The sequence below is a fragment of the Mirounga angustirostris genome, unplaced genomic scaffold, assembly GCF_029215605.1.
Source record: "Mirounga angustirostris isolate CCGP_5_RB_7025 unplaced genomic scaffold, mMirAng1.0.hap1 SCAF_18, whole genome shotgun sequence".
In the NCBI taxonomy this organism is placed as follows: domain Eukaryota; kingdom Metazoa; phylum Chordata; class Mammalia; order Carnivora; family Phocidae; genus Mirounga; species Mirounga angustirostris.
This window is the reverse complement of record NW_026991726.1, coordinates 1,386,485-1,411,887: the sequence shown is the minus strand read 5'-3', so window position 1 is coordinate 1,411,887 and position 25,403 is coordinate 1,386,485. Positions and strand designations below refer to the sequence as shown.

The 25,403-nt window shown below is 37.3% G+C and overlaps 1 protein-coding gene across 5 annotated transcripts in view; it reads left to right on the top strand.

Annotated features, from left to right (window-relative positions):
• LOC135363079 (alpha-mannosidase 2-like) overlaps positions 1-25,403 on the top strand; it is a 107,616-nt gene that overhangs the window by 42,018 nt on the left and 40,195 nt on the right. For 3 of the 5 annotated variants that reach the window (XM_064583775.1, XM_064583777.1, XM_064583776.1), the window contains 4 exons: positions 13,085-13,250; positions 14,547-14,765; positions 15,526-15,648; positions 19,388-19,502. In XM_064583775.1, coding sequence (XP_064439845.1) covers positions 13,085-13,250; positions 14,547-14,765; positions 15,526-15,648; positions 19,388-19,502 — 623 coding nt within the window. Of the gene's footprint in view, positions 1-847; positions 972-13,084; positions 13,251-14,546; positions 14,766-15,525; positions 15,649-19,387; positions 19,503-25,403 lie in introns of all 5 variants that reach the window. The other 2 variants (XM_064583779.1, XM_064583778.1) reach the window with 1 other exon arrangement.

Genomic DNA, 25,403 nt, shown 5'->3' with positions numbered 1-25,403 from the left:
TGTGTTTTAATTGCCTTTTTATTGTTTATACTTTAAATCAAACTTTCTTAACTAGCTGTGTGGTTCTAGTTTGTTGTCAGATTGTTATACAGTGAATTAAGTTTATACAAGGTGTTGTAGTTGTGTGGTTTGTCTAATGAAATCAAAGCGATTTTGTTTGTTGCTTCCAACATCTTGCAATTACCTCATCAAGGATCATAATTGGGAGAGTGCAGAAGATGGAGAGGAAAAATGTGTGCCCTCTGTGTGTTGGATTATGATGAGATATTTTGTTACACTGTGAAGGCAGAGTTAGCATGGGGACTACCAACTGTAATTTGGGAAGGATTATAATCATTTCCAGTTATGATATTTGGAAATGCATAACTTGGTAGAACTTAAGAAAAACTTGGGAAAGGAGATGAGATAGTGGCAAAGAAAAGCTGACGTTAGTTTTGCTGTATCTGCCAGGTAATGCAAATCTTGAATGATCCTCTTCTGTTATTGCTGTAGTGCCAGAGGTTTTCCCCCCGTTAGTTGGAACTGTGTAATGCACCATGAAAGAGAGAAAGTAAATATCTGGACTACGAGTCATTTTTAAAAGTGATTTGTATTAGGGTTGGGCAGGGGGGAAGTGATGATTAAATGAGAGTCCTTAGCTGTTCTGTTTTGTTTTGTTTTCTGGTTTCTTGCACACTCAGTCCTCTGTTCTCTCTCTTCTTTCCTCCCCGTGTCCATCATGTCTTCTGAAATTGCTGAGACAGAGCTAATTAACTCAAAGCAGTTCACAGCATAGACTGAAGTGATATGGCGTATTTCAAAGTCTTCTGTTCTTCTGAACCAGATTTTTTTTTCCTTCTAAATGCAGATTAATAAAGCGTGCACTACAAGAGGAACAAGGAAAAGGATTTTAGTGAAGGTATCCCGATCCTGAAAAAGTCAGGAAGGGCTTCAAGCCCATCTTGGACTTCAGAACACTTCACAACTTTGTGGTAAAAGAAAAATTTTAAATAGAGCCTTTGGACTTATTTATTTCATCCTTATTTGGAGAGCAGCATTATTTTATTATTTTATTTTATTTTAGGCAAGAATATTGTATGTGAAATTAGGCTACTTTTCAAAGTAAAACATACCTGGGTTTTAGGGGTTTTTTGTAGGTGCTTAAAATATACTCAAAGTATTATAGGTAGTTGGATGGCTTGTGTGTTTTTCTTCAAATCGTGTTCTTTATCCCTTGTGACATTGTGTTTGCCTTCACTGTAAGTGATGTTTTCTCTAGTGTTTTGTATCTTCTTCAGTTGGTTCATTGGATTGTAGAGTAGAATGTCTTTCCCAGGACCAATACTGTGTCTAAAAGTGTTTTGAAAACAGAAAGTGGTTTGTGTTTTGTTGTTTTCATCATTTTACCTCTTATATGATGGCTCACTTGCATGGAGAGACATAGCACCAATATAAAGTTTTTTTTTTCTTTTTTTCTTTTCACCTGAAAAACCTTACACAGGATAGATTTCTGTTGTTGACAAAGATCTACAAAGGGAATACAAACATATTTGCCGTGTCTATCTTTAGTAACAAAACAACTTTATTTTACTGCATTAACTTTTAAGGTCTTTTTATTCATGAAAATCAGCCTGTTTATGTACAACGTGTTCCTCCAAAGTTACAGCATTATAGTTATTGGAGAAATGAAATTTTCTCCCAGTAGATGAAAATTACATTTTGATTGAACATCATTCCTTATGCAGTCACCCATAAATATAATGCCTTCTGCTGTCTTTTCAGAAAATGGCTACAGATGTGATTTCTGAATTGACAAGAAAATAGAACATCTTAATGTTTTAGGTAAAGCAGATGGTATTTTTGTTTAAGGCAAAACTCTCTCATAGTGAAAGCAACTTAATTGGTGACAAGACTCTTAGGGTCAGCCAAATTATGTACAGCTTTTGTATCTGTTTCTTATTATTGCTTTAGTACCAAAGGTCTTAGAATAGTTGGATATTTATCCTTCTTATTGCTGTTTTCTCTTATGCCCTTAAAATAGATGTAAGGTTTTTCAGGCCTGTTTTATTTATAAAAGTTGTAAAATTGCATGTTGATTCTACTTTGGTTATATTTTGGCTTTTAGAAGTGCTTTCCCCATTGCTGAAATATGTAGTTGTACTTTTGACAGTTAACGCCTTATAATATTGAGTTGTAGCTATAACGAGTATTTGCAGCAATAAATTCTGATAACATTTATATACTATTTCGTTTCCATACCATTGAGCTTTGGGCAGCTTTCATGGTCAGGTGCCTAAAAAGAGCACCGTATTGTGAAAGGAGCTCTGGACTGAGAGTCAGGGGCTCATTCTAGTCCCACCTCTGGCACTAACTAGCGTCATTTTTTTGAAACCTAATTCCATTTGCTACACGTGCTGGGAGAGAGGGATCCGAAGTAGGTGATAACTAGAGTTGCATCTAGCTAACAGTGGTTTTCTTGTCTGTTAACACCTAAATCGTATATAAAGCATTCATTTGGATAAACACTACGAAAGGAAGTTTTTACGTAGAAAACTCAGCTGTGGAAATTAAGCCAGCTTGTCCAATAACTGGGACATAGGAAACTATTTTCCAGAATAACACCACAATTGCAAAATGGAGACTTACTATAGCAATTCCTTTCCTACCACCTCTTATAAAGAGTTAGAACTTACTGAAAGAACAGCTTGTGTTGTCATTACAGCAGCTCAGGAAGGTAGCCTCGATTTCATCTCAGAGAAACTCCCTTAAACCGCAGTCCTGCCATTGGAGGTGATTAGAAGGTTTCCGAGTGAAGGCTCTTTATGGGGTGAATACAGAGCACTCTGATGAAGCAGCAGACCGAGAGCCTTGGGGACATGGGGACTCTGATGGGACTCTGAGTGCTGCGGACGGCCCATCTACTTCTAGCGCACACACTGGAGGGAAATAGGACCACCCTCCTTACCTGCAAGGTTCGGTTCCTTGGAGCCTGACTGCTTGAATTTAAATCCTGGCTCTCTCACTTAAGTGGCTCTGTGTCCGTGAGCAGGATACTGAACCACTCTACACATCTGTAGATAGGTATGATTCAGGATGTCACAAGTTAGTTGTGAAACTGAGCGGAGTTAATTCAAGTGAAGTACCTCCTGAATGCTAGGCAGTGTTCCAAAGGCAATTTAAGTGCAGCTGCTGGTGTAGTCGGTATTGTTGTTATTACCATTTTGGCTGAAAAACTCTATACCACCTGCTGAGTCAAATTTACTCTGAGTTAAAAATAGCAAAATTATTTCTTTATGGTAAAGTGCTATTTATGAATTACTGTGTTGTCTATTAATATTATAAACAAGCATAATTCTCTACTCAAAGTAATATTTTCTAACAGACAGCTTTCTAGAATACTTACTTAACAATCACATACTTTTCATCTAAACCAAGAACTTGGATTAGAAATATTTTGTGGAATCCTTGGATTTGAGATAGAAGGTATTCTCAGAAATTAAATACTTAGTTGACAATAGCAATTTTAGGTCCCGCTACCGTACTGTTTCATGAAGGGCAGCTTCACATTTGCTTTTGAATCTTGTCCTTGCAGAAATGGCTGTTCATAGGATGATAGATTCGTAATATTTTTGTCCCATAAATTTTAAGAAATATATTTCCTATAGTTAATTTAAGAAATTAACTATAGGAAAAAAATGCTGAAATAATGTGTTAGGAAGATCAGGTAACATTTATCCCCTACTTGTATTCAAATATAATCCTAATTTTCATTGTAGAGAAAAAGAGTGTTCTGTTCCTTACTGTTCAATTTTTTTGCCTCTTAGATGAGACCGTATTTGCTACTTAATCAACTGGAAGCTTTCAGAAAACATCATTTTTTATTTTTCCCCTTACAAATATAAATTCCATTGTCTGGTAATTAAAGAGAAGCAAGACTGTTATTATACAGTTTCTGGAGAAACTTTAATGGGGAAACAGTTAAATATTTGCCTACTTAAGAAGGCCTCTTTTATAAAAATAGAAAGGTTTTTAAACTGGGAGGCCTTGGAAAGTATATGAAAAATCTTGTGCATGTGTGCATGTCTCCAGGGAATGCAGTCTGTGTGAGGTAGTCAAAGATTAGAAAATAAACAGAATTTTAAAAGGCTAGGAATAACCACCTTAGTCACTGTAAGGGACTGTCAATCATTTGCTTTTCACAAAGTACAGGTTCAGGGTTTTCGTTGTTTTCTTCGTAGTGTTTGCTGTGAGCACCTGCGCTGAGACCGTGGGGTTGGGCACATCAGGCCTGGTGGTCTGTGGATGAGGAAGTGGGAAGGCATCCTCCCTGGCAGGGATGGTCAGACAGCTGGATACACTTTATTTCAGTCTTTGCCTGGGCCCAGGTCCAAGGACCCCAAGTTTTCCTCATTGATCTTTGCCCCTCTCCACCCAGCCCTCAAGATTTTCTTGTATGCATTTGGTGGTAAAAAGTCTTTGTGCTACAAAACCACAGCTTAGCCCTCATTTTCAAGAGGAATAGTATAACCTGATGTGTTAGTCTCCTCCTGCTGCTGTAACAAATTAGCACAAAGTTAGTCTCTTAAAAAAAGCACACATTTATTGTTTTACAATGTTGGCGATCAGAAGTCCTAAGTCAGCTTCACAGGCCTAACAGGTTGGCAGGGCTGGTTCCTTCTGGAGGCTCTGAAGGGAGAGTCTGTTTCTTTGCCTTCTTCATCTTCTAGAGGCCACCTGCATTCCCTGGCCTGGGGCCCCTTCCCACATATTCCAACCTCTTGCTTCTGTTGTCATGTGGCCTTCTTCTCAGTTGGACCTTCCTATATCTCTCTTATAAGGATCCCTGTGATTATATTGGACTCAACTGGATAATCTAGGAAATCTCACCATCCCAAGATCTTTAATTTAATTGCATCTGCAAAGTCTTTTGCCATATAAGTTACTCATAGGCTCTGGGGATTAGGATGTGGACATCTTGGGGGAGGGGGGAATGGTAAAGTATTCTGTCTGCCATACCTTGAAACCTGATTTTTGTATTTCCAATGGATAAGTAGCTCCTGAATTTGGGATAATTAATTAAAAAGCATCAGGATAAATCTGTGTGATGTTCCTCAGGCACCTCAAATTCAAGAAGTCTAAACCTGAATTTATCACCTTCATCTTAAAACTTCCTCCCACTACCCATCCTTAGGTGTTCGATCCTGGTTATTGGCACTCCTATCATGTCTACCCCCCCCCCAACTGGAAACCAGGAGGTGTAGATTTTTTTTTTCTTCTCGTTTTACTCGGCCTTCTCCAAGGAATCCAAAAAATCCTACTGATAAGATATCCTGCCTGTTTCTCAGATTTGTCCCTCTTCTTGTATTTCTATCACTCCTGTAACTTCGGTCTTCACCTTTCCTGCCTGGGTTATTATAGCTACTTGGTTGGTCTTCTGCTTTTAATCCTGACTCCTTAAATTCTTCCTCTACCTAGCAACAGGAAATATCTATTCAAAATGAATCTGACCATGTTAAACCTTCCAGTCACTCCCTGTAACTTATATAATAGGGTCTGTGTCCTTATAATGATTTCAAGACACCCATTCCTCACTATGACTTGAGATTTAGCTCCCTTTCTAGCTCATATATTGGCGCTTTAGAGGTTCACTTTACTATGTAGATTTTAGTGGTATTGGATGGCTTGTATGTCCTGAAAATAACATCCTTTTTCTTGTATCTGTGCTTTTATTCTGATAGTCAAACTACCTAGAGCATATTTCCCTATTTTCCTTTACCTGGCTATCCCTCCCTGCCCTACTTTTTAAAAAGTTGCTTGTTTTTGTTGTTGTCATCATATTTTCTGATTACTTTAAAAATATGTACTTTTTGTAGAAGAGGGTTTTACATCCAGAAGTATTAAAAAGTAGTTGCAGAATATTCACTCATAATACCAGAATCTAGAGGAAGTACCCTGTTAATAGTTTAACTTCTCTTCTGCTGAATGTACTCTGTTGTTAAATATATCTGCAGAATTCTTAGTTTCAAATATTTCTCCTTAGAGAATTTCATTCTGTTTAATTTTAATGTATTAAGTTTCTGTGGTGAAACTCTTCATCCTTTCACCTACTTACGGAAAGTCTTATCAGTTAAACTCCAGTATCTGGAGCATGTGTAGTTCTCATTCTTTTGTCTTTTTCTCCTTGGTGTTTAATCATGAGGCTCTGTCTTCTGGGATGTCTCGAAATTTTGTATTAAGTGGTAGACATTGTGTATGAAATTTATGTAGTCTCCAGAAAATATTTTCTTCTGGAAAGCGTTCAGTCTTCCTCTAATCAAGCGCTGTGCTAAACTGAGGCTAATGCATGTCTTGTTCATCTAGCTCTCCAAGTTTTCAGCTAATAGTCTTGTATATTCTGTGGGCCCTACTCCCTGGTAGGTTCTGAAATGTCGTGAGGGGGCATGTGTGTGGCTCAGTTGGTTGAGTGTCTGACTCTTGGTTTCGGCTCAGGTCATGATCTCAGGGATGGAGTGCCACGTTGGCCTCTGCCCTCAGAGGGGAGTCTGCTTGAGATTCTCTCTCCCTCTCCTTCTGCCCCTCCCCCCCACTCTCTCTCTCTCTCTTTCAAATAAGTAAATCAATCTTTACATAAAATATCATGAGATGTCTCTGCTCTACCTTTCATCAGCTTTCTGTTGAGGGTTTAAGCTTCCCTTTCTGTAGAGCAGTCCAGTATTTGCCATGTGTACTGATGAGAAAGCTACATGTATACTTGAAGCGTCCTGAGTCCTCACCAAATGCTTTTCAGCCACTCTGCTCCCACAGTGACCCTCCTCTAGGCTTTGCATGGAACTCAGCCATTCTCAGGCTGAGAATTGGCATGCCTCAGGGTAAAATGGCTAGAGAAGAAAGCTCACGTCTCTGAAGTTCTTTGCACCCCTTGGCAGTGTTCTCTGTTGCCTGCAGATGATTACCGCATCTCTCTGGGTTTTCTAGTTGGCCGGTAGAAGTGGAGCTCTTGCCTGTCAGCTCCTCCGTCTCTCCGAGAGCCGTGTCTCCTAGAAGCTGAATCAGCCCTGATTTTTCAACTTCAGTCTGACAGTTGAAAAAGGTTCACTTTCTCTACTTGTATCTGTGCTTTTATTCTGATAGTCAAACTACCTAGAGCATATTTCTATTGATTTCTAAGAGCACTTTACAAATTTCCCAAATTTGATTTTCTTTTCTTTTTGGATTCTTTAACCTTATTTTTAAGGTAGGAAATGCTTAAGCTTTTGTTATCAATTCTGCTAGCCTTTCACTTCGCTATTTTTGTACCGTTACGGTTAGAGAGACCCTTTGTGCCACAGAGGACATATTTATCTTTTTCTACTAATCTTGTATCATTTTTAATGTTTCTACATTTTTTTAATCTAGAATCAATGTTGGCATATTGTTTTAATGTGTCTGTTTAACCATTTGTCTTTCCTATTATTATAGGTATAGAATTGTTTTTTGCTCTTTCTCCCAACAAAAGGATTTCAGTGAGATTTTGATTAGCATTGCGTAAGATTCATGAATTAATTTTGGGATAGTTGGGGTTTTTCGGCAGTCTTTTATTTTTCTCTCCTAGGCAAGTATGTCTCTCCGTTTATTCATTTTTATGTCTCCCAATAAAGTTTTGTCATTTATGCAGTCATTTTGTGTAAAATTAATTTCCTATTTTGAATACTCTCCTGATTCTTAATCATCCTGCCACCTTTTTGTGTGCATCACAAGATGCTCTGTGCGTACCTTTGTCTTATTACCTACCCTATTGTATTGAACTTAACAGTTTCCGTCTCTCTCTTCTAGATTATAGGTGCTTCCACGACAGGGACTATGTAATCACATTCATAAGTTTGTAACTATACAAAACAGGAGGTATCCTTCTCTCTGTCCTTTTATTCTTTTTAAATTATTCATACACCACGTGGTTACTTTGTACATGTGTGTATTATATGCACCTGTGTGTTTATTTCCCCCCTCCCATGTTATCCGAACTCTTGTTTCAAGGAATCTTTGTTATCACATACGTAGTTTAGTTAATTTCTGTCATTTAGATTTTTATATGCCTTACACAGAAAAGCATTTAAGGCAGCTCAGTGACCTGGGTGAATTAAAACATTCACTCCACCATCCAGTGTGATTCATGTACCAGAGTCCCTGGTCAGGACGCCAGGAGGATTTTGTGAGGAAAAGGAGAGATTTAATTGCTCTTGGGATTCTACTTTGTGTCAGGCCTGAGCTATGTGATTTTCCAAACATTTTATCATTTAACTCCAATAAGAGTCTTATATCCTGATTTTATAGATGAGGATATTAAGGCTTGGAGAAATGAAATACCTTGCCCAAAGCCTCTCAAATTCTAAGGCCCGTTGTGGGGTTTTCAGCTTGAATTCGTTCGATTCCAGAACCCAGGAATCACAGAACTCTGTGATTTTTGAGACCTGTCATATGTCAAAATGGCTTTTTGTTTTTAATATCTTGATTCTTTTCCCCTTAGTGACTAACATTGTAAGCATTATGTTTTAAATAGAGAAAACTAGGTGGACTATATCAGAAAGACTTCAAGTCTAGAAATTGAAATTTTTATAAACATATAAATCTGTATATTTCCACATTCAGAAAATTCTCTAAGTTTACTACTTTTCTTTAGATTAGGCTCCACTGATGAGGCTACTTAGGGAAGATGAATATATTCTTATTTGAAATGAATTTTTTTACTATGTTGTCATTGATTAAGAATCAGACACACTGAGCTCTAGTCTGCTTTATTCTTAACTTTCTCTGTGATCTCGGATCTGTCATTTCTCCTGTCTTTGAAAAGGGGTTAATTATATAGCTTGTCGACCTTAAAAGCATTTTTTTGTGGAATTAAAATTATCAAAATGAAAATGATCTGATAAAATTATAAAACCTCATACCAGTAGGCATATTTATAAATGATACATTCCCCTAGTGGGATTTTTGTGCATTACTCATTTATCAACTATTTGTTGAACGTTATTCCGTGTCAGGTACTACACTAGGCACATGAAGTTACAATGATTTTTCATATGACCTGGTGTTTGCTTACTTGATTTTAAACTGCACTTAAAGGGGACTTGCAGATACTTCTCATTTTTATCTCCCTTACACAGTCTTAAATATATGTAATGCTTTTTAAATGTTTTCCTTGAATAGTGTTTTGCTTACCTCATGTCGTGAGGTCATAAGATGAGCTCCTTAGTATATATTGCAAGATTTTTTCTGTTCCAATGTTCCAGTTTATAAATTTTCTTTTACAAATATAATATATTGAAATGCAAATGGCTTTCTGTGAATCCCAAAGAAAGAGGCTCCATGAGGATCTTTGGCATCAGTGAGGAAAGAAAATTCTCCACATATGAATTTGGAACTAAGGAAATTTCTACAGGAAAGCCCAGTTGTCAAAAAAGTACTTAATGAGCTTGACCTGTGAATAAAATGATTAAGAAGATGGCCAAGGGGGTAAGGTCAAGTTCAAAGCCTTATTATCGCACTTTTTTGCTGGGTGAGTCTTACCTGCATACCTAACCTCAGTTTCCTACCTGTTCAGTGGGAAAGATGAAAGGCTGTACCTTATAAGTTGCCTGTACAGGCCCAAGGGCTGGGCCGCACAGACAGGAAGCATGCTAAGTGATAACTCCAACGTCACTCTGACCATGAGGCATACTCCTTCCACTCTGCCCTTCATCCAGTCCTAGAAGGAGGTCCATGTGCTCCTAGACTCTTGTTCAGAGTTGGCACAAATTAGATTTGCCTTAAAGAGAGAGTGCCACAGTCATCTTTTTTAACATGGCATGAATCATTTCTACAAAAGGGATGAAGGAATTCTAAATATACTCATCCTCGATAGAGTCTTCAAGGACAGAACCACATTTACGATGGAATTCTAGTTCTTCCATAAAATGATTCCCAATTTGACATAAAGCATGTAGATGTCCTTTCATTTTTCTCTCAAAGTAGATCATAGTCTGTCACCTAATTTGATGGGCAGGTAGCATATGAATGCTTTGCCTCTGTGAGGTGAGGGTTGTTCCTTGTACACAGAGAATTGAGATCATTGCTCTAACCCCAGGTTAAGGGGGCTAGTATCGTAATGAGAACGAGAAGGCTGGATGTCACCTGGTGATAGATGACAGGAGGAAGCTAATGTAAATGTGGGGAAAATCAAGGGGGAAAAAGTTCACAGTTTCCTTTACAGTTACTTACAAGGTAAAATAGAAATTAACTGTCCCCATTTTTAGGATATAAGTATTACTCTCCTCTTCTTTAGTGTGAATCAGATATTATTAATTTTCAGTAACTGAGTTTGATATTTAGGATATTGAAACCTGTTGGTTTCATTCACAGCTGATGGGTTTAAATGGACTCCTATTTAGGGATGTTGGCAGTATAACAAATATTTGACTACCAAACATAATAAAAATGAACATTTAGTTAATTTTTGATTGTGTACTTATTTCCAAAGGAAAATATTTCATATGTGATTCTCCTTTCTCTGTACTCTACTTAAAATGTATGTAGATGAGAGTTGTGTGTATGTCAGGTAAATTTATGCTGTGGTGCGCTTGAAGAACATGGTGTGAATCTCTAATTATGTTAAAAAAATGATTTTCTTAGTGCAGCATTATACTCATTATATACTCTACACATTCCATTTTTGAACAGATTCCTGGCATGATAATTATATAATCATTCAGTACAGTAGAAACATCATTATGGTCACATACTAATTAGCTACTAAAATGAAACAAAACAGAACCTAGTTCACAGCTTATTATAAAAAGTGATTTAATATTATATAAAACTAAATGTATGGTTAAAATTATTATTTGCTTTAAATGTGAATCTTTTTCCCCTATGGGACACGGGAAGGAATCTGTGTTCTGGATGCTTATTACCTAATTTATTGGTTGGGCACATGTTACATTTTATTATCAGAGCCCTTATGACTAGACCTGTGTAGTAGAGCATCCAACAAACCTGCCAGTAGGAATTCTAGGCTCAGTACCTGGATGTGCCTCAGGGCTTCTGCAGAATCAGGATACTGGCCCGAGTCTTCAGACCATATTATCTCTAAGCCTCTGGGAACATGGGGTTAAGCAGTAAATCACTCATTTCTGGGATGCTGGCTTAAACATCTTTGGTGCTGAGGATAGGTGATTCTCAACTGTTTTTCTTCTCCACGTTGCACATTAGGAATATAGTATTGTCTTGCTGGTAACAATGAATCCTGGCAGTTGTGATTCTCCAGGTGTGTTTGTGATGGGACAAGTCAGGTGACACGTAAGCTCTGGTAGAGGGCAGTAGGAGGGCACCAATAGGTTGGCAGATCCTTCAGGTAAGTCTGTTAGCATTGCCCTCACTATTCTTTAGAATTGCTTCTGTGGATAAAATAGGGTTTTACCCAGTATGTCAAGACTTCAGTGTCCTTTGTAAATACGTTTTTGACTACACAGCTTCAGCCACTCTTCTCTCGCACATCTATGGAATCTCGGTGAACATAAGTGGTGTAAGCTAGGTTGTGTGATCCTGATGCATACTATAAGCCATTAGGAATTAGAGACATTTTTATTGCTGTGTTGTCGCTTTTGATATCTCAGAATACTATTTCTGTCATAAGAGCTTCTCCCGATAAACCCTTTATAAGTCAAACATTTTATAGATTTTATGTTACATGCTCGCTCTTTTCTTTTGTGTTTTCCTGTTGTCCTTCACTTTAGTTTTGACCACTGCAAGTATTAGTTTTACTTCTTATGCGATTTGCAATGCAATTGAAATACACAGAACACACGTAGAATAAAAGAGCACGACTACGCTTTCTAATGCACTAAATACACAATACTAGCTGGTGTCTGCCATCTTTGATGTAGCTGCTATGGGTCAGGGGGAGATGGGGTTGCTATTTGACTATTCAGTTCTGTGGTCCTGCAGTTACAAAATTGTATAGGAAACCAAAATATTTCAATCAAGAAAATATTCACTAATGAATCAGTGAGTTATATTATTCAAACATCCTCTTTGAAATATCTTTTGATTTATTTGAAGATAATCTGATTCAAATTGATCATAAAGTAAAATCATAAATCTTTCAAAGACTCTGTTTCATGAAGTCTGTGATATGATGGTCTAGAACATTTCTGCTCAGAGGCAAAGCCATGAAACAGTGAGGATCTCCAACTAAGAATTCTTTGAATATCAAAGAAATTAAGAAGAGGACTTTAGGAAAAATGATGAAGTCCTTGAATATTTTTTACAAATGTAGTTATGTTTAAAACCATCCTATAAAAATTAAATGCATGAAGGTGTCATAATGTGCTAATATAAAATATTGTTGGAAAAAGTCTGCCAGAAACTCCAGTTCATTCATTTTTTTTGCTCATTCTAAGAATTGCATGTAGTTTTAAATAATTGTCTAAACTTATTTTAATAGTGTGTGTTGTCCTTTTTCTAGCTAGGCCCAGTCAAATCTTTTTTAGCACTATTTGTATAAAATTTTAACACCCTTTTTAAGTGGAGCTACTTGAAATGATCTTTTTTCCAGAACCAACTCTCTTGGGGAATAAGGACCCCATGTATATAAAATAAATGTGTGATTCTGCATGGATAGCCATACATTTTTGTTGTCTTTTAGTGGTCTAAAATGAATGTCAGGATTTTAATTGAAATTAATTGTGGCTAAAGTACAAATAGGCAATGTATGTGTTTTCTTACTCAGCGAGCTTAGGCAGGGATCAGGAGATTAGTTGGATCAAGCTGATTATTTTAGAAAGGCTAATAAAACCATGTGTTATATAGGTCATTTTCTGGGCCATGGAAATAACTTTATTATAGTTCTCTTAATGTCTTCCATTTGTATAACATTTTATTCTTAGAAAGTGAATCATTATTTCATTACCCTTTGTAGTGTGTGTTATTTGTGATGAAATTGCGTGTTCTCCAAAAATTTTACCAGAATGTGTTCCTTATAAGTCCTCTCCGTGTGTTGACTCTATGTCTACAAGCTGAGTCTTTACACATAGTGTAAAAGAAGTAGAAATACTGTTTTAAGACCCGAGTAGTGAAGCAGCTGTTTTTGCAGGTATCTTGTGGTCTGTAATCCTTCAGAACAAGACCGAATCTCAGTGGTCTCAGTCTATGTGAGTTCCCCCACAGCACAAGTGTCTTCTGCTTCCGGAAAGCCTTTGGAAATTCAGATGAGTGCAGTTTGGAATACAGCAACTACTATTTCACAGACAGCCTATGAGGTACGTTTTCGCCATAGAACTTAAAGAGGCACCATTAAAAAAGCATAGCCAGTATGTAGTTTATATATGTATCCATGCTCCCTTTGAGTCATCACATTGGTGTATGTGAAGTGGTTAAAGTTGTGGATACCAGGGGATTTAACTGACCAGTTAAATGACACTAAAGGAAGAGAGATCCTGTGTGTATATCACATGTTATTATTAGTATGTTATTAGCATGTATATTGTATATCTTTGTAAGTATTGGAACTTTTTCCTGAAGTAATGAAGTCATCATTACCTAAAAAATTTTGAAATTCTTTGTTTAACTCAATTCAGTAACAATTATGCACACTGAAGTTGAGATAAATAACACCTTTTCTAAATAACTTAGGTCCTTTCAGCGTTTCATTGCAAAGGTGACGTGACACACCATAAAAGAAGGACTTCCTAAAATAGAGGAAGGTGCTTTTTACCTGAGATACAACTGTGGAAAGCCTGGCCTGAAGTAATAGACATTTTTGGAGAAAATTTCTTAAAGTAATATTAAACTGGACCCCCACATCACTAGAAAAGTTGAATTCTTGGAGTCTCGAGTGCAAATTAAACTGTACTTCTGAAGACGCAGCCAAAAGCTAGGAACTCTAAATGAGAATTACTTTTCTTGTTAAAAGCCATTGCTGGCTGCTTTCATAAATTCATAATCCTTTAGTTAGAAAGGAGAAGATAATAGAAGTTTTGGTCAGATGTTACAGGAAACAGCCTATCTAGAAAAGGGAGGAATAGCTCCTAGGAGGCAGAGGTCACGACTTACAGTGTGTGTGCATCCTCTGTGCTTTGTGCATTGTCTGCTGGACCCCAGGCATTCGATGGCCACTGTTAGCCTGCCTAATATTTATAGTATTACATTTACCACTTTTATTTTTAATGTACTTGAAACCATAGTATAAAAAGGGTCCTGATAATTAGGAAAAATCGTTGTTCACCTAAAGCTCCTACCTTCATGAAGCATTTTCTCCTCTGAGCATCCATTAAGAGCACCATCGGACAATTGAGGTTGCTCGTATAATTTCATATATTGAATGAAAGCATTCATGCCTTTGATAGTCCTACCAACCTGAAGTTATTAGATTCCCTGGATAAACGGAAATGTGGATACTCTACCCATAAATTCTCAAAACATCTTTAAAGTAGAGTATTAAATTCTTTTTAAAATACGGTAGTTTTTTTGTTGTTGTTCTTACTAGATGTATAAATCCTTTTCTTTCAGTAGATTGCATTTCTCTTTAAAAAAATTCTCTCCTCTGTCTTTTAAAGATCTCCTTCCTAGTGCAGATGCCACCACTCGGACTGAAAGTGTATAGAATTTTGGAATCAGCAAGTTCAGACCCACATTTAGCTGAGTATGTGCTGCATAATGGTAACGTAAAAGATAAAGGAATTTTCAACATGAAGAATGTAAAAAGTACTGAAGAAGATATAACTCTAGAGAACTCCTTTGTTAAACTTCGGTTTGATCAGTCTGGGCTTTTGGAGGTATGTTCTGAATAGTTTCCAAATTCATGGAAGGCTTATCACTTTTATTATAATATGTGCAGATTATGTATGCAGAGGGGGGAAAGTCGATGCAAATACTCTGGGAGAAAGGATGGATGAGCTATATGTATCTGATATATGTGGTCCACTGTGACCACTTGCTCCTAACAAGGGTGGTCTGTGGGTGGTGCTGCTCCGTGAACTGTTACTGGTCCACAAGATAAGTATAGAAGCTGTAATGGTTGAGAAAAATGTTTGTGGAAACTCTGAAAGCACAATGACACAATAAATTCATGCCTACTGAATCTAATAATAAAAAGTTTGAGTGTATATTTGGTATATCACTTTAAATTTAATTTTTCTAGTAATTCACTCTTATTGTACTTCACAAAAATATTGGTCCATGCATACTGGAAATAAAAAAATAAACCTGCTTCTTCAGTACAGAAAGTTTGAGAAGCACTGGTCCACATCTCTTAATTTGTGTATCTCTTTCTTCCTTAATGAAGTGTGTTCTTTTTGTTTCTATTGTGAAAGTTTTAAATTCTAAGTATTAGCTATAAAAGTATACTTTTAAATATGAGATTTTGGGTGTTCATCCAAGAATCGTGAACATTAGAGGCTGAATGTTAGCATTTTTCTGTCTGTCTTGAGGTTTTTTGGTGTTTTTTTTTTTAATCAACATATACATGGAACCAGATGCAACATCATTAAAATCTTAATATAGTAAGTTGCTTTTAAACATTGTTTTTATCCTTAGGAAATGATAAATAAAGAAGACAGTAAACATCATGAAGTAAAAGTGCAATTTTCATGGTATGGAACCACCAGTAAAAAGGACAAAAGTGGTGCCTACCTCTTCTTACCTGATGGGGAAGCCAAGGTAAGTGCCAATGAACTGAGCTGTGAATAAGCATTTATTGAAAGAGTAATGAAGAAAAAAATAAGTTCATCTCATTATTTTGTCATCTGTTAGGTATAGATGAGTTGGTTCCACTATTATATTTCCTTACTGACACTTGGCAATCGGTAGTCGTGAGTGTTAGGTAAACAAATAATTTTTCAGGGTTGGAATTCATTAAGGTGCTACAATGAACAGTTGCTCTCCATGGAAAGAAGCCAGATTTGTTGGAGGGTTCAGGTGCTGTTGTGGTGTTCTGTGTGGCACAGCACATATACAGAGACAAATTATCTAGCCATAGGAGAAAAATAAATTGTCCAGTGGGCCATTTTTCTCCTTAACTTTCAGCACTTTAAAAAACAAAAAAAAATTTCCCTCCCCTTGACTGTAAAGGTGTAATAATATATACAAATTTTGGCACATTTTTGAAAATGCAGAAAACTGAAGAAAACAATAAAATTTACCAACTATTCCAAAGGCCATGCAAACCACTGCCAACATTTTGATGTATTTTTTATTGTCTTACTATGCATATCCCTTTCTCCCCCATTTTCACTGTTGTGACAGTGCTCACAATCAAATGGTATATTCTTCGAAAACACATTTTCAATATATACTGTTGTGATTAAAGGTCTGAGGGTCCAATGTCTAACATGGTGACTGTATTTGATAACACCATATTATATGATATGCTGAGAGAGTAGAACTTAAATGTTTTCACACACACAAAAATGTATATATATGTAAAAAAAAAAAAAAAGAATTTCCTATTGTTGCATATGTAGATTTTCTCCCAATACTTCACTACTGTAACATTGTGATAAGCTTTCTTTGTAGCATTCTTTTTATGCAGTGATGATTATTTCCTGAGAATAACTTTCTAGAAGAGTTATTTTGTGTCAGTGGATGAGGCCTTTAAGACTTGATACAGGGGCGCCTGGGTGGCTCAGATGGTTAAGCGTCTGCCTTCGACTCAGGTCATGATCCTGGAGTCCCGGGATCGAGTCCCGCATCAGGCTCCCTGCTCGGCGGGGAGTCTGCTTCTCCCTCTGACCCTCCTCCCTCTCCTGCTCTCTGTCTCTCATTCTCTTTCTCTCAAATAAATAAATAAAATCTTTAAAAAAAAAAGACTTGATACATACTGGGGCACCTGGGTGGCTCAGTTGTTAAGCATCTGCCTTCGGCTCAGGTCCTGGTCCCAGGGTCCTGGGATGGAGCCCCGCATCAGGCTCCCTGCTCTGCGGGGAGCCTGCTTCTCCCTCTCCCACTCCCCCTGCTTGTGTTCCCTCTCTAGCTGTGTTTCTCTCTGTCAAATAAATAAAACCTTAAAAAAAAAAAAAAGACTTGATACATACTATTTCTCTGTCCTCTAAAGTGACTGCATAAATATTCGCTCCCACCAGCATTTTTGAGAGTAGCTCTCTAATATACCACTCCAAGCACTGAGAATCAGTCATATCAAAAGCTTTACCTATAATAATGGGTGAAAAATATTTTACTGTTAAGTTTTTGTGATTATTAGGGAAGCTAAACTTCATACATTTATTTCTCTCTCCTATATCTTTTGTGAGTTTCATATATAAGTTCTTTGACCATTTTTCTACTGGTATGACTTACGGATCTATAAGCATTCTTTATATATGGTAAAAATTAATCCTTTTTCCTATATACTGCAAAATGTTCCATCAGTGTGTCATTTAATTTAATTATGTTATGCTGTTATAGTATTTTTTTTAATTTTTGTGTAGTCAGTTCTGTATTTTTTTCTTTAGAACATCTTCCTTTGCTTTTCTACTTATATAGGTTTTCTCTACTTCAAGACAAGTTAAATATTCTCCATATTTTGTTGCCTAGAAACCTGTCTCCTGCAGAAGTTACTGTTGTTCTTCAATTTCGAAAAACCTGTTAACTGAAATCAAATAATAGATTTTATTTTATTTTATTTTTTTAAAGATTTTATTTATTTATTTGACAGAGAGAGACACAGAGAGAGAAGGAACACAAGCAGCAGGGGTGGGAGAGGGAGAAGCAGGCTTCTCGCTGAGCAGGGAGCCCGATGCGGGGCTCGATCCCAGCACCCCGGGACCATGACCTGAGCTGAAGGCAGACGCTTAACGACTGAGCCACCCAGGCGCCCCAAATAATAGATTTTAAAGAATAGCATTGACCGTTCTAAGGAGTCTAGTTTTTTGTTGTTTCGATTTTTTTTTTAATCAGTGAGGAATTAAAGGTAAACTACAGCTCATAGTAGCCGTTCTAGGAAGGGTAGTGGATCCTAAGTATAAGCTGTATCAGTCTGTTCTCTCTTGGACAAGAATTTGGGTTTTGGGTTGTTTGTTTTTTTTTTTAAGATTTTTATTTATTTATTTGAGAGAGAGAGTCAGAGAGAGGGCACAAGCAAGGGGAGCAGCAGAGGGAGACGGAGAAGCAGGCTCCCTGCTCAGCAGGGAGACCGACGTGGGGCTTGATTCCAGGAACCTGGGATCATAACCCCAGCCAAAGGCAGACGCTTAACCGACTGAGTCACCCAGGCACCCCAGGAATTTGGTTTTGATTGACTGTTCTTATACCAAAGAAAAAATGAAAAATAACAATACTTCTGGAATATTATGCATGGACAATTGTGACTAATTTATTTAAAATTATTCTATCTTTAAATAGCTCTAATATTAAATTAAAAAACCAAGAGAATTATCATATATTTACAAAGAGAAAATAAAAGACTATCAGGGAGGCAGGTGGGTGCATCAGAAACAGGTAGGAGCCCAGAAATCCCCATGCCAGCTTTCATCTTCTTCCCTTACTTTTTAGCTATATGGTAAAATTAGGTCCAAGAACTTTGTAAACTCTTAATGCATTATATTAATTTCAGAATAGTTTTTCTAGAACCAGAGAGGTACATTTGGAAGAAAATTTCACAGTTCTGAAAATCTGATGCTACTTAAGTAGTTCGCAATGCAAGCCTAGCTCGTCATGCCATTGTTGAGCTTCTGCAGCCTGTAATGCTTAAGAAAATATAATTCCTTCAAAAAAAAAGAGAAAATATAATTCTTCATAAATGCTTTCAATGTGTTCCTATGTCACAGAAGTATGTTCTGTTCCTGATTTTTCTTGACAACTAGATTCGAAATGACGAAACCTTAAACCAGTGGTTGCCATAGTTTTTTCAAGTTTGTAAATTTGCTTTATATTCAGCTAGTTCTTTCTAGTAAAAGGGCAGTGTGTTTTATAGACTAGTAAACCTAACTGTGATTAAGCAATTCTCTGAATCCTGCTTTCTGTTTGCTTAGATGACTCCCTGTGGTCATCCTTGCCACCTGCCCGACCCCTGAACATTAGGGGGCCACGGTTATAATAAACGTTTGCCTGGGAAAATGTCACTGCTGTAGAATGAATGGTATTTCTAATAAATAGCACATGGACAATATAGAAGGGTTTTAATTAGAAATTTTTATAGCTGGGAGGGAATGTTTGTAGATCACCTAGGCCAGTCAAGTTGTAAACATTTTTATTTTCTATTTTCAGCACTTTTTGTCTAATGAAAAACCTTATACTCCATTTTTATAGCATGCGCCTGTTCTGATACCTTGTAAGGTTTTGTTTTCACTTGAGATTGCAAATATCAGGTGGTATGTATTTGCCATTTGGGAAATGATAATAAACATCCCTTGGAAAAGTTAAAAGCTGAAATTTTTTCTTAAAAATGTCATTTCCTCCTCAGCCTTATGTTTACACAACACTGCCCTTTGTCAGAGTGCAACGTGGAAGGTTTTACTCAGACGTGACTTGCTTTTTGGAACATGTTACCCATAGGGTCCGACTGTACAACATCCAAGGTAAGAAAACAAAGCAATAGCTGTGAAACATGTACTCTGGTTCTGGAATTCTTTGTGTGTCGTTTTTAATAAACTAGCAATTGTTTTTTTTTGTGTTTTTTTTTTGTTATGTTATGTTAATCACCATACATTACATCACTAGTTTTAGATGAAGTGTTCCATGATTCGTTGTTTGTGCATAACACCCAGTGCTCCATGCAGTACGTGCCCTCTTTAATACCCATCACCAGGCTCACTCATCCCCCCACCCCCTCCCCTCTAGAACCCTCAGTTTGTTTCTCAGAGTCCATCGCCTCTCATGGAGCAATTGGTTTTTGAACATGGTATTTATGGTGGTCTTTCCTAAACTTGTCATTATACTCACTGTGTGGTTTAAAAATATACTTAGCCTTTTGATAATCAGAAATGGTAAAACATTTAACTCTACATATGTATGTTCTTTCCCTATATATATCTCCTCTTACGTCTCATAATATTTGTCTTGGTCATGAGTTCATTAATTGGAATCTTTATTTCTAAGATCTAAAAACAGTGGGGTTTTTTGTTGTTTTAATTTTACAAAATGGGCATTCTGTCAATTACGGCTTTCAGTTAGTAGATCATTGACCGTCTCTGACATGCACACACACCCCCCACGTATAGCCTGCCTTAAATATGGAATGTATTACAATAGCAGGTGTTACTGGAATTTAACTTTCTTTTAAGAAAAACGTTCGTTACTAGTTCTTTCTGTTTACAAGTCTTTACCTGGGAGAGTATAAAATTGGGCGATTGTTTATTGCTTTTAGGATGGGACTGATGAGCAGCATCTTTATCAACCAAGTGACAGTAAATAGGCTTTTAATCCTCTTAGGGACTTAACCATGGGCAGTGGTTCTTGTCCTTCCGTAGGATTTGGATGGAGCCGTGGCTCCCAGACACCCTCAGAGTTGCACATTTATGTTGGTTCATGTTGAATTCACTTTTTTTAGAATGGGGTACTTTTCCAACCACAAATTTAATCCTAGTAACCAGACCACTTAACCATGGTATCAACTCTCTTAGAAAAGGACCTCATAAAAATGCCACTTTAGATTCTTCTTTGCTGTTAGCTAGGCTGAAAAAGTTAGAAAAGGAAATATTGTTTCCTTGAATCCTTATACCAGTAGATAATAAAGCGTTTGAAAACTAATGATAAAATATATGGGCAGGCGCTGTTTGCTTTTTGGGTTTTGTGGGGAAGCAAAGGGTACTGTGTTCAGGGAATGTTCACTCTGCTACCTACAAGAAAGTCTGAAATAATCTTTTATTGAGTTTTATTGAGTTTTCTAAAATCTCTGGTAAGCCAGAAACAATATTTTTGACCATCCTTTTCTACTCTTGCATAAGCCATTGTTCAACATCTCTGAGAGCTCTAAAATTATACCTTCAGCTACGGCCAGAGGTTTCATTTTATGGGTAGAAAGTAGCATCCCCATCACACAGGAGATGTGCTTATCTGCTTTTAGATTTGCTTAAAAAACTGTTGCTTGTAATGGAATGTTTCTTCCTTGAGTACAGCATGGCCCCCACTTTGGCCCAGGCCTGTGTCATCAAGCATGGTTTACTGTTGTTTTTCCTTAGGTCTACTTAGGAGGTAGGCTGTGTGACAGAGTTCATGCTGAAGCAGCTCGCCAGAGAATTCCTACTTCTCAGTCAAGTCCGTTTGCTTAATTGCTTTTCTTTTTGTTTAAATGAGTCTGTCACCATCATTGCAGCCTCAGAGTTTTCGCAGGTTGTCCAGGGGATCTGGAGCTCATCACAGAGGATGGTTTCCGTAAATTAGAGGGCCCTCTTCTGCTGCTGTGACTATAAGCTTAGTTTGCCGTCATATCCCAGTGGTTGATTTGGAAATTAATAGGCTCTGACTTGCCTGTGTACTCAACCCAACAAACATGCATTTACCAGGCCCTAAAAGCTTTTCTTTTCTCCTCTTTCCTTCTCCCCAGCTAAGCAGTCCAAAATGCCCAATGGCTGACTAGTAGCCCCTTTGCAGAACCAGGAACCACCAAGATTTAACTGCCTCCCAGCCCTCCAAGGTGACAATGCCAGTGGATTGGTCAGTTAAGAAAGAGAAGTTGTTCTCAACTGGACGCTTAGAGTATTAGCATAACAAAAATAATAATAATAAAATAAGAATACAGACCTCGAATTGCCTCTGGATGTCACAATGGGTGGAATAAACAGGGTGAAGCATTTGGATGAGATTTCTGTAGCTTGAAAGCAGAAAGCTTCAGAAGTTGGTGGGAAACGACAGATAAATAAGTTAGGTATAACGTGAAGTTAACTTAGAGTGCTTCTCCAGATGGGTTTTACTGTTCTTGGCTTGGATTGAACCTGAAACCAGCGTGTATAACCATTCGAAGTGACATAGCAATCTTTATTTTTGCTCTCTCAAGCCCAGAGTGTTTATATTTTTTGTTTTTTTCCAACATGAAAGCAATCGCTGGGAGATGGAGATACCAGTTCACCTGAAAGGCTTTCATTCAAACTATACATCCTTCTATGTTTGTATCTGAGCCCCTCTCAACAAATCTCCCTCTTGGAAAAAATAAGCCCCGTTGTGGAGAGAGAGCCTCTTCTCAGTCGCCTTCCTGACCTCCCTCCATCTGTCGTTTTCTTTCACATACCGGTGCATGAAGGCTCAGGTTGTCTGGATCCTGGCTCATTGGGGTTTTAATTAAATCACTGGTTGAAACCTAAGGAAGAGATGTGAGGTCTTCAGGGTGTTTGGATGTCGACGAGTTCAAAGTGCCTGAATGGGGTCTGGTTATGCTGCACCAAAGCAGCCATACTGTGAAATACTTGAAAGCTCTTCGGTGTTTTAAACTTCAGCCTCATGTAAACCAGGTATCTGGGTGATTGATCAAAATCCATGGACAGGATGTAGCTTTTCGTCTTAGGTGTAGAGAAAACATCAGCCAACTTCCATGCTTTTGTCGAGTGGCTTGTGTTTAATATTTCTTGAAAGAACGTAAATACCTACTTTCAAATTTAACTTTCTAAATTGTCTTTGGATGTATGCTAATTGTGCCCCCTTTAAATAAACTGACCAGATGCAGTTATTCGGATGAGTATTAATGAATAGAGCCTGTTTGTTGTTAGTACCAAATTTATGAGCCAGAAAAAAATGGGGCTTGGGGGAGAGAAACTATTAATATTTTATGATTAGGTACTATAATGGTATTAGGTTACTAAACCATTAATTATACAAAAGATTTTATTACCTCTCAGCAACAAGGATAAAGAAACAGAAAGAGTTGATATTATGGAATATCTGTCTTTATTGAGAGTCTATATTAAATGTTTCAAATTCAGTTTACTTGAAATATTCTTTTAAAAAAACTAAAGTAATACAAACCTGATAAAGTATCCTTAAATTCCTCAGTCTCTATTTTAGTTACTCTTTGACCGTTTTCTCCCCCAAAGTAACCTTTGGCTCCAATTAAGCTTTGGGAGAGAAAACAAAAGCAAGAACAGAAATCAAACAGCACTTCCCAGATTATAAAAACTGTGTGGTCATCATTGATTTTGCAACAAACTGAGTTGGGAGGCGTAGGTTCAACCAACTTTGTTTTTTTGTTTTTTGTTTTTTTCTTGGTGTTTTATATTTAAGTTTTAGTGTCTATTTGTGTTCTCTCCAGATTCTGAAAATGGTCAGAGGTGCAGTTTAGAGTCCTCTCTTAACATCATTTAAGCTATTAAAAAACACTCTTGTGTTTCTTTTCATTATTGTTCAAACATTACATTCAAAACGTTTCTAGAAATATTAAATTAGAGGAAATCTTGTGCTCACTAGCTTTAAAAGCTCTACAAGATCAGAGGGATTTGAAAGAGTTCTAATGCAACACAATGTATCGCCTTCTATCAGGTTAAATAAGAAATCCATTTTGTAGCACCCATAATTTAATGAAATGCCCTTTTGGAACTATTTTTTTTTTAATTTTTCAAAGATTATATTTAGTTTGTAGAAAATAACATTTTTCTGGAGGAAAAGATGGGAGAAATGAGGATTAATTTTTCTTGCACTATAATCATCTTTCATTAAATTGAAGCTTTTCGTGTCACTAAGGCTACTTTAGCTTTTTTTTGTTAATCTTGATTTGGAAGATAGAATGTGATACAGGCAGAAACCCCTGTATCCCCTTACGTTATATTTGTTTCATCACAACAAGTGCATACCTTGCAGTGACATCATGATCAGTAAGTGACATTTGCTAGCTGTGGCTTCATTTGTCTTTGGAGTTGTAATTATTAGACTTTGGTGCCCTAGTTTTTTGACATCAACAGCTACTTTGAAGAATGAGGTTGCTATGGGTTACCAGTGTGTCCTGTACATTTTCACTAGCACAAGGTTCAGGTTCCAGATCGGTTAAAATATATACCTTCAAGCTTCCCCCCGCCTCTCCGCCCCAGGACTACGTTCTCCTAGGCGGGTGTTTGTGAATGAATGAGTATGTGTGCAAACCATGTTTCAACCCTTAAGAGAAATATCTAAATGCAATACTTTTGCCTATTTTCCACCAACATACTATGAAGTACTATATGTAATGGATCTTGCTAAAAGAAAGCAAGTAGCCTGGAGGTAAAATGTAATGAACTGCCATCAAAAAGTATGGAAGAAAAGACTTTCCTTTGGCTGCAATGACTGAGTAATTTCCTTGCATGGGCACATTTAGCATTCAAAAAGAGGTCGCTTAGTTTTTCTCTGTTTTGAATATGTAATGTGATTGGATTCATAACATGACCCTTGACTTTTAGAAAGTCAAAATGAACTCCATCTAGTTAAACACATAAGAGAATCACACTGGGAATTAGAGGTCTGAATCCTCAGTTGTGCCTTGAAGCCAACCAGTGACCTTGAGTTTGTCCTTAGATTTCTTACGGACTCAGTTTCTTAAACTGTAGAAAGACTAGATAGATGGGCAATTAGGTATAACCATTAAAGAGTCTTCACAAAACTTAGTATTACATAAAGTCTCTGTTGTGCTTAACTCCTTGCTCCTAAATTCATCTTCTAAGGATGGTTGAATCTGGGCCTTCCATCCCTGGAGTCCTCCTCCTTGTAAACAAGGTCTCAGAGCTTCACTGAAGTTGTTTTTATTTCCATGAAAAGATTCATGAGGATATTAAAATGATTTGCAATCAATCTCTCATTTTTTCCCAGGACTGCGTTCCATATTTAGTTTAAGAGTAAAAAGCATTAAGTAAGTTATGGCTAGGCAGACTTAGGTAATTCAGACATTTTTGGAATACCATAATATGCAATTGACTGCTAAGGATTTTTCTTTCCTGTTAATTGGAACTTTTAAAAATTGAAATAAGTAGCTATGTGTTGAATCTGATTATTCCCTACAGGCATGAAAGAGGAGGTTATTTTAAGGGACTATAAGCACATTCTGGCTACACAAATTGAGAACTCAGAGGTTATCTTGGGGGCTCGTTGACAGCAGCTGCTGTGTTGAAAGCATAGCTTCTTAGCAGGGAAACATCCTCCCCCACAAATAAGTGTTGTACTAAACTCAGATGAAGGGCAGGGGGATGGGAAATATAGGGGGAGTATGGTGGTTAAGAGCTCAGACTCCAGAGTCCACGTACCTGCATGTCATCTCCAGCTCCTATCCCAGCTCTGCCGCTTACTAGCTAGCTGCTTGACCTTGCGCAAGTTATTACCTCTCTGTCCTTGGTTTTGTCATACTGAAAAAGGTGACAATAATAGAATCCACCTCACAGAAGTGTTGGAAGATTAACTGAGTTAATATACATAAAGCCTGGCACATATTAAGTGTTGTGTCTCCTTAAGAGGTTGTGTAGGCTTTGGGCACCTGGGTGGCTCCGTCGGTTAGGCGTCTGACTCTTGATCTCAGCTCAGGTCTTGATCTT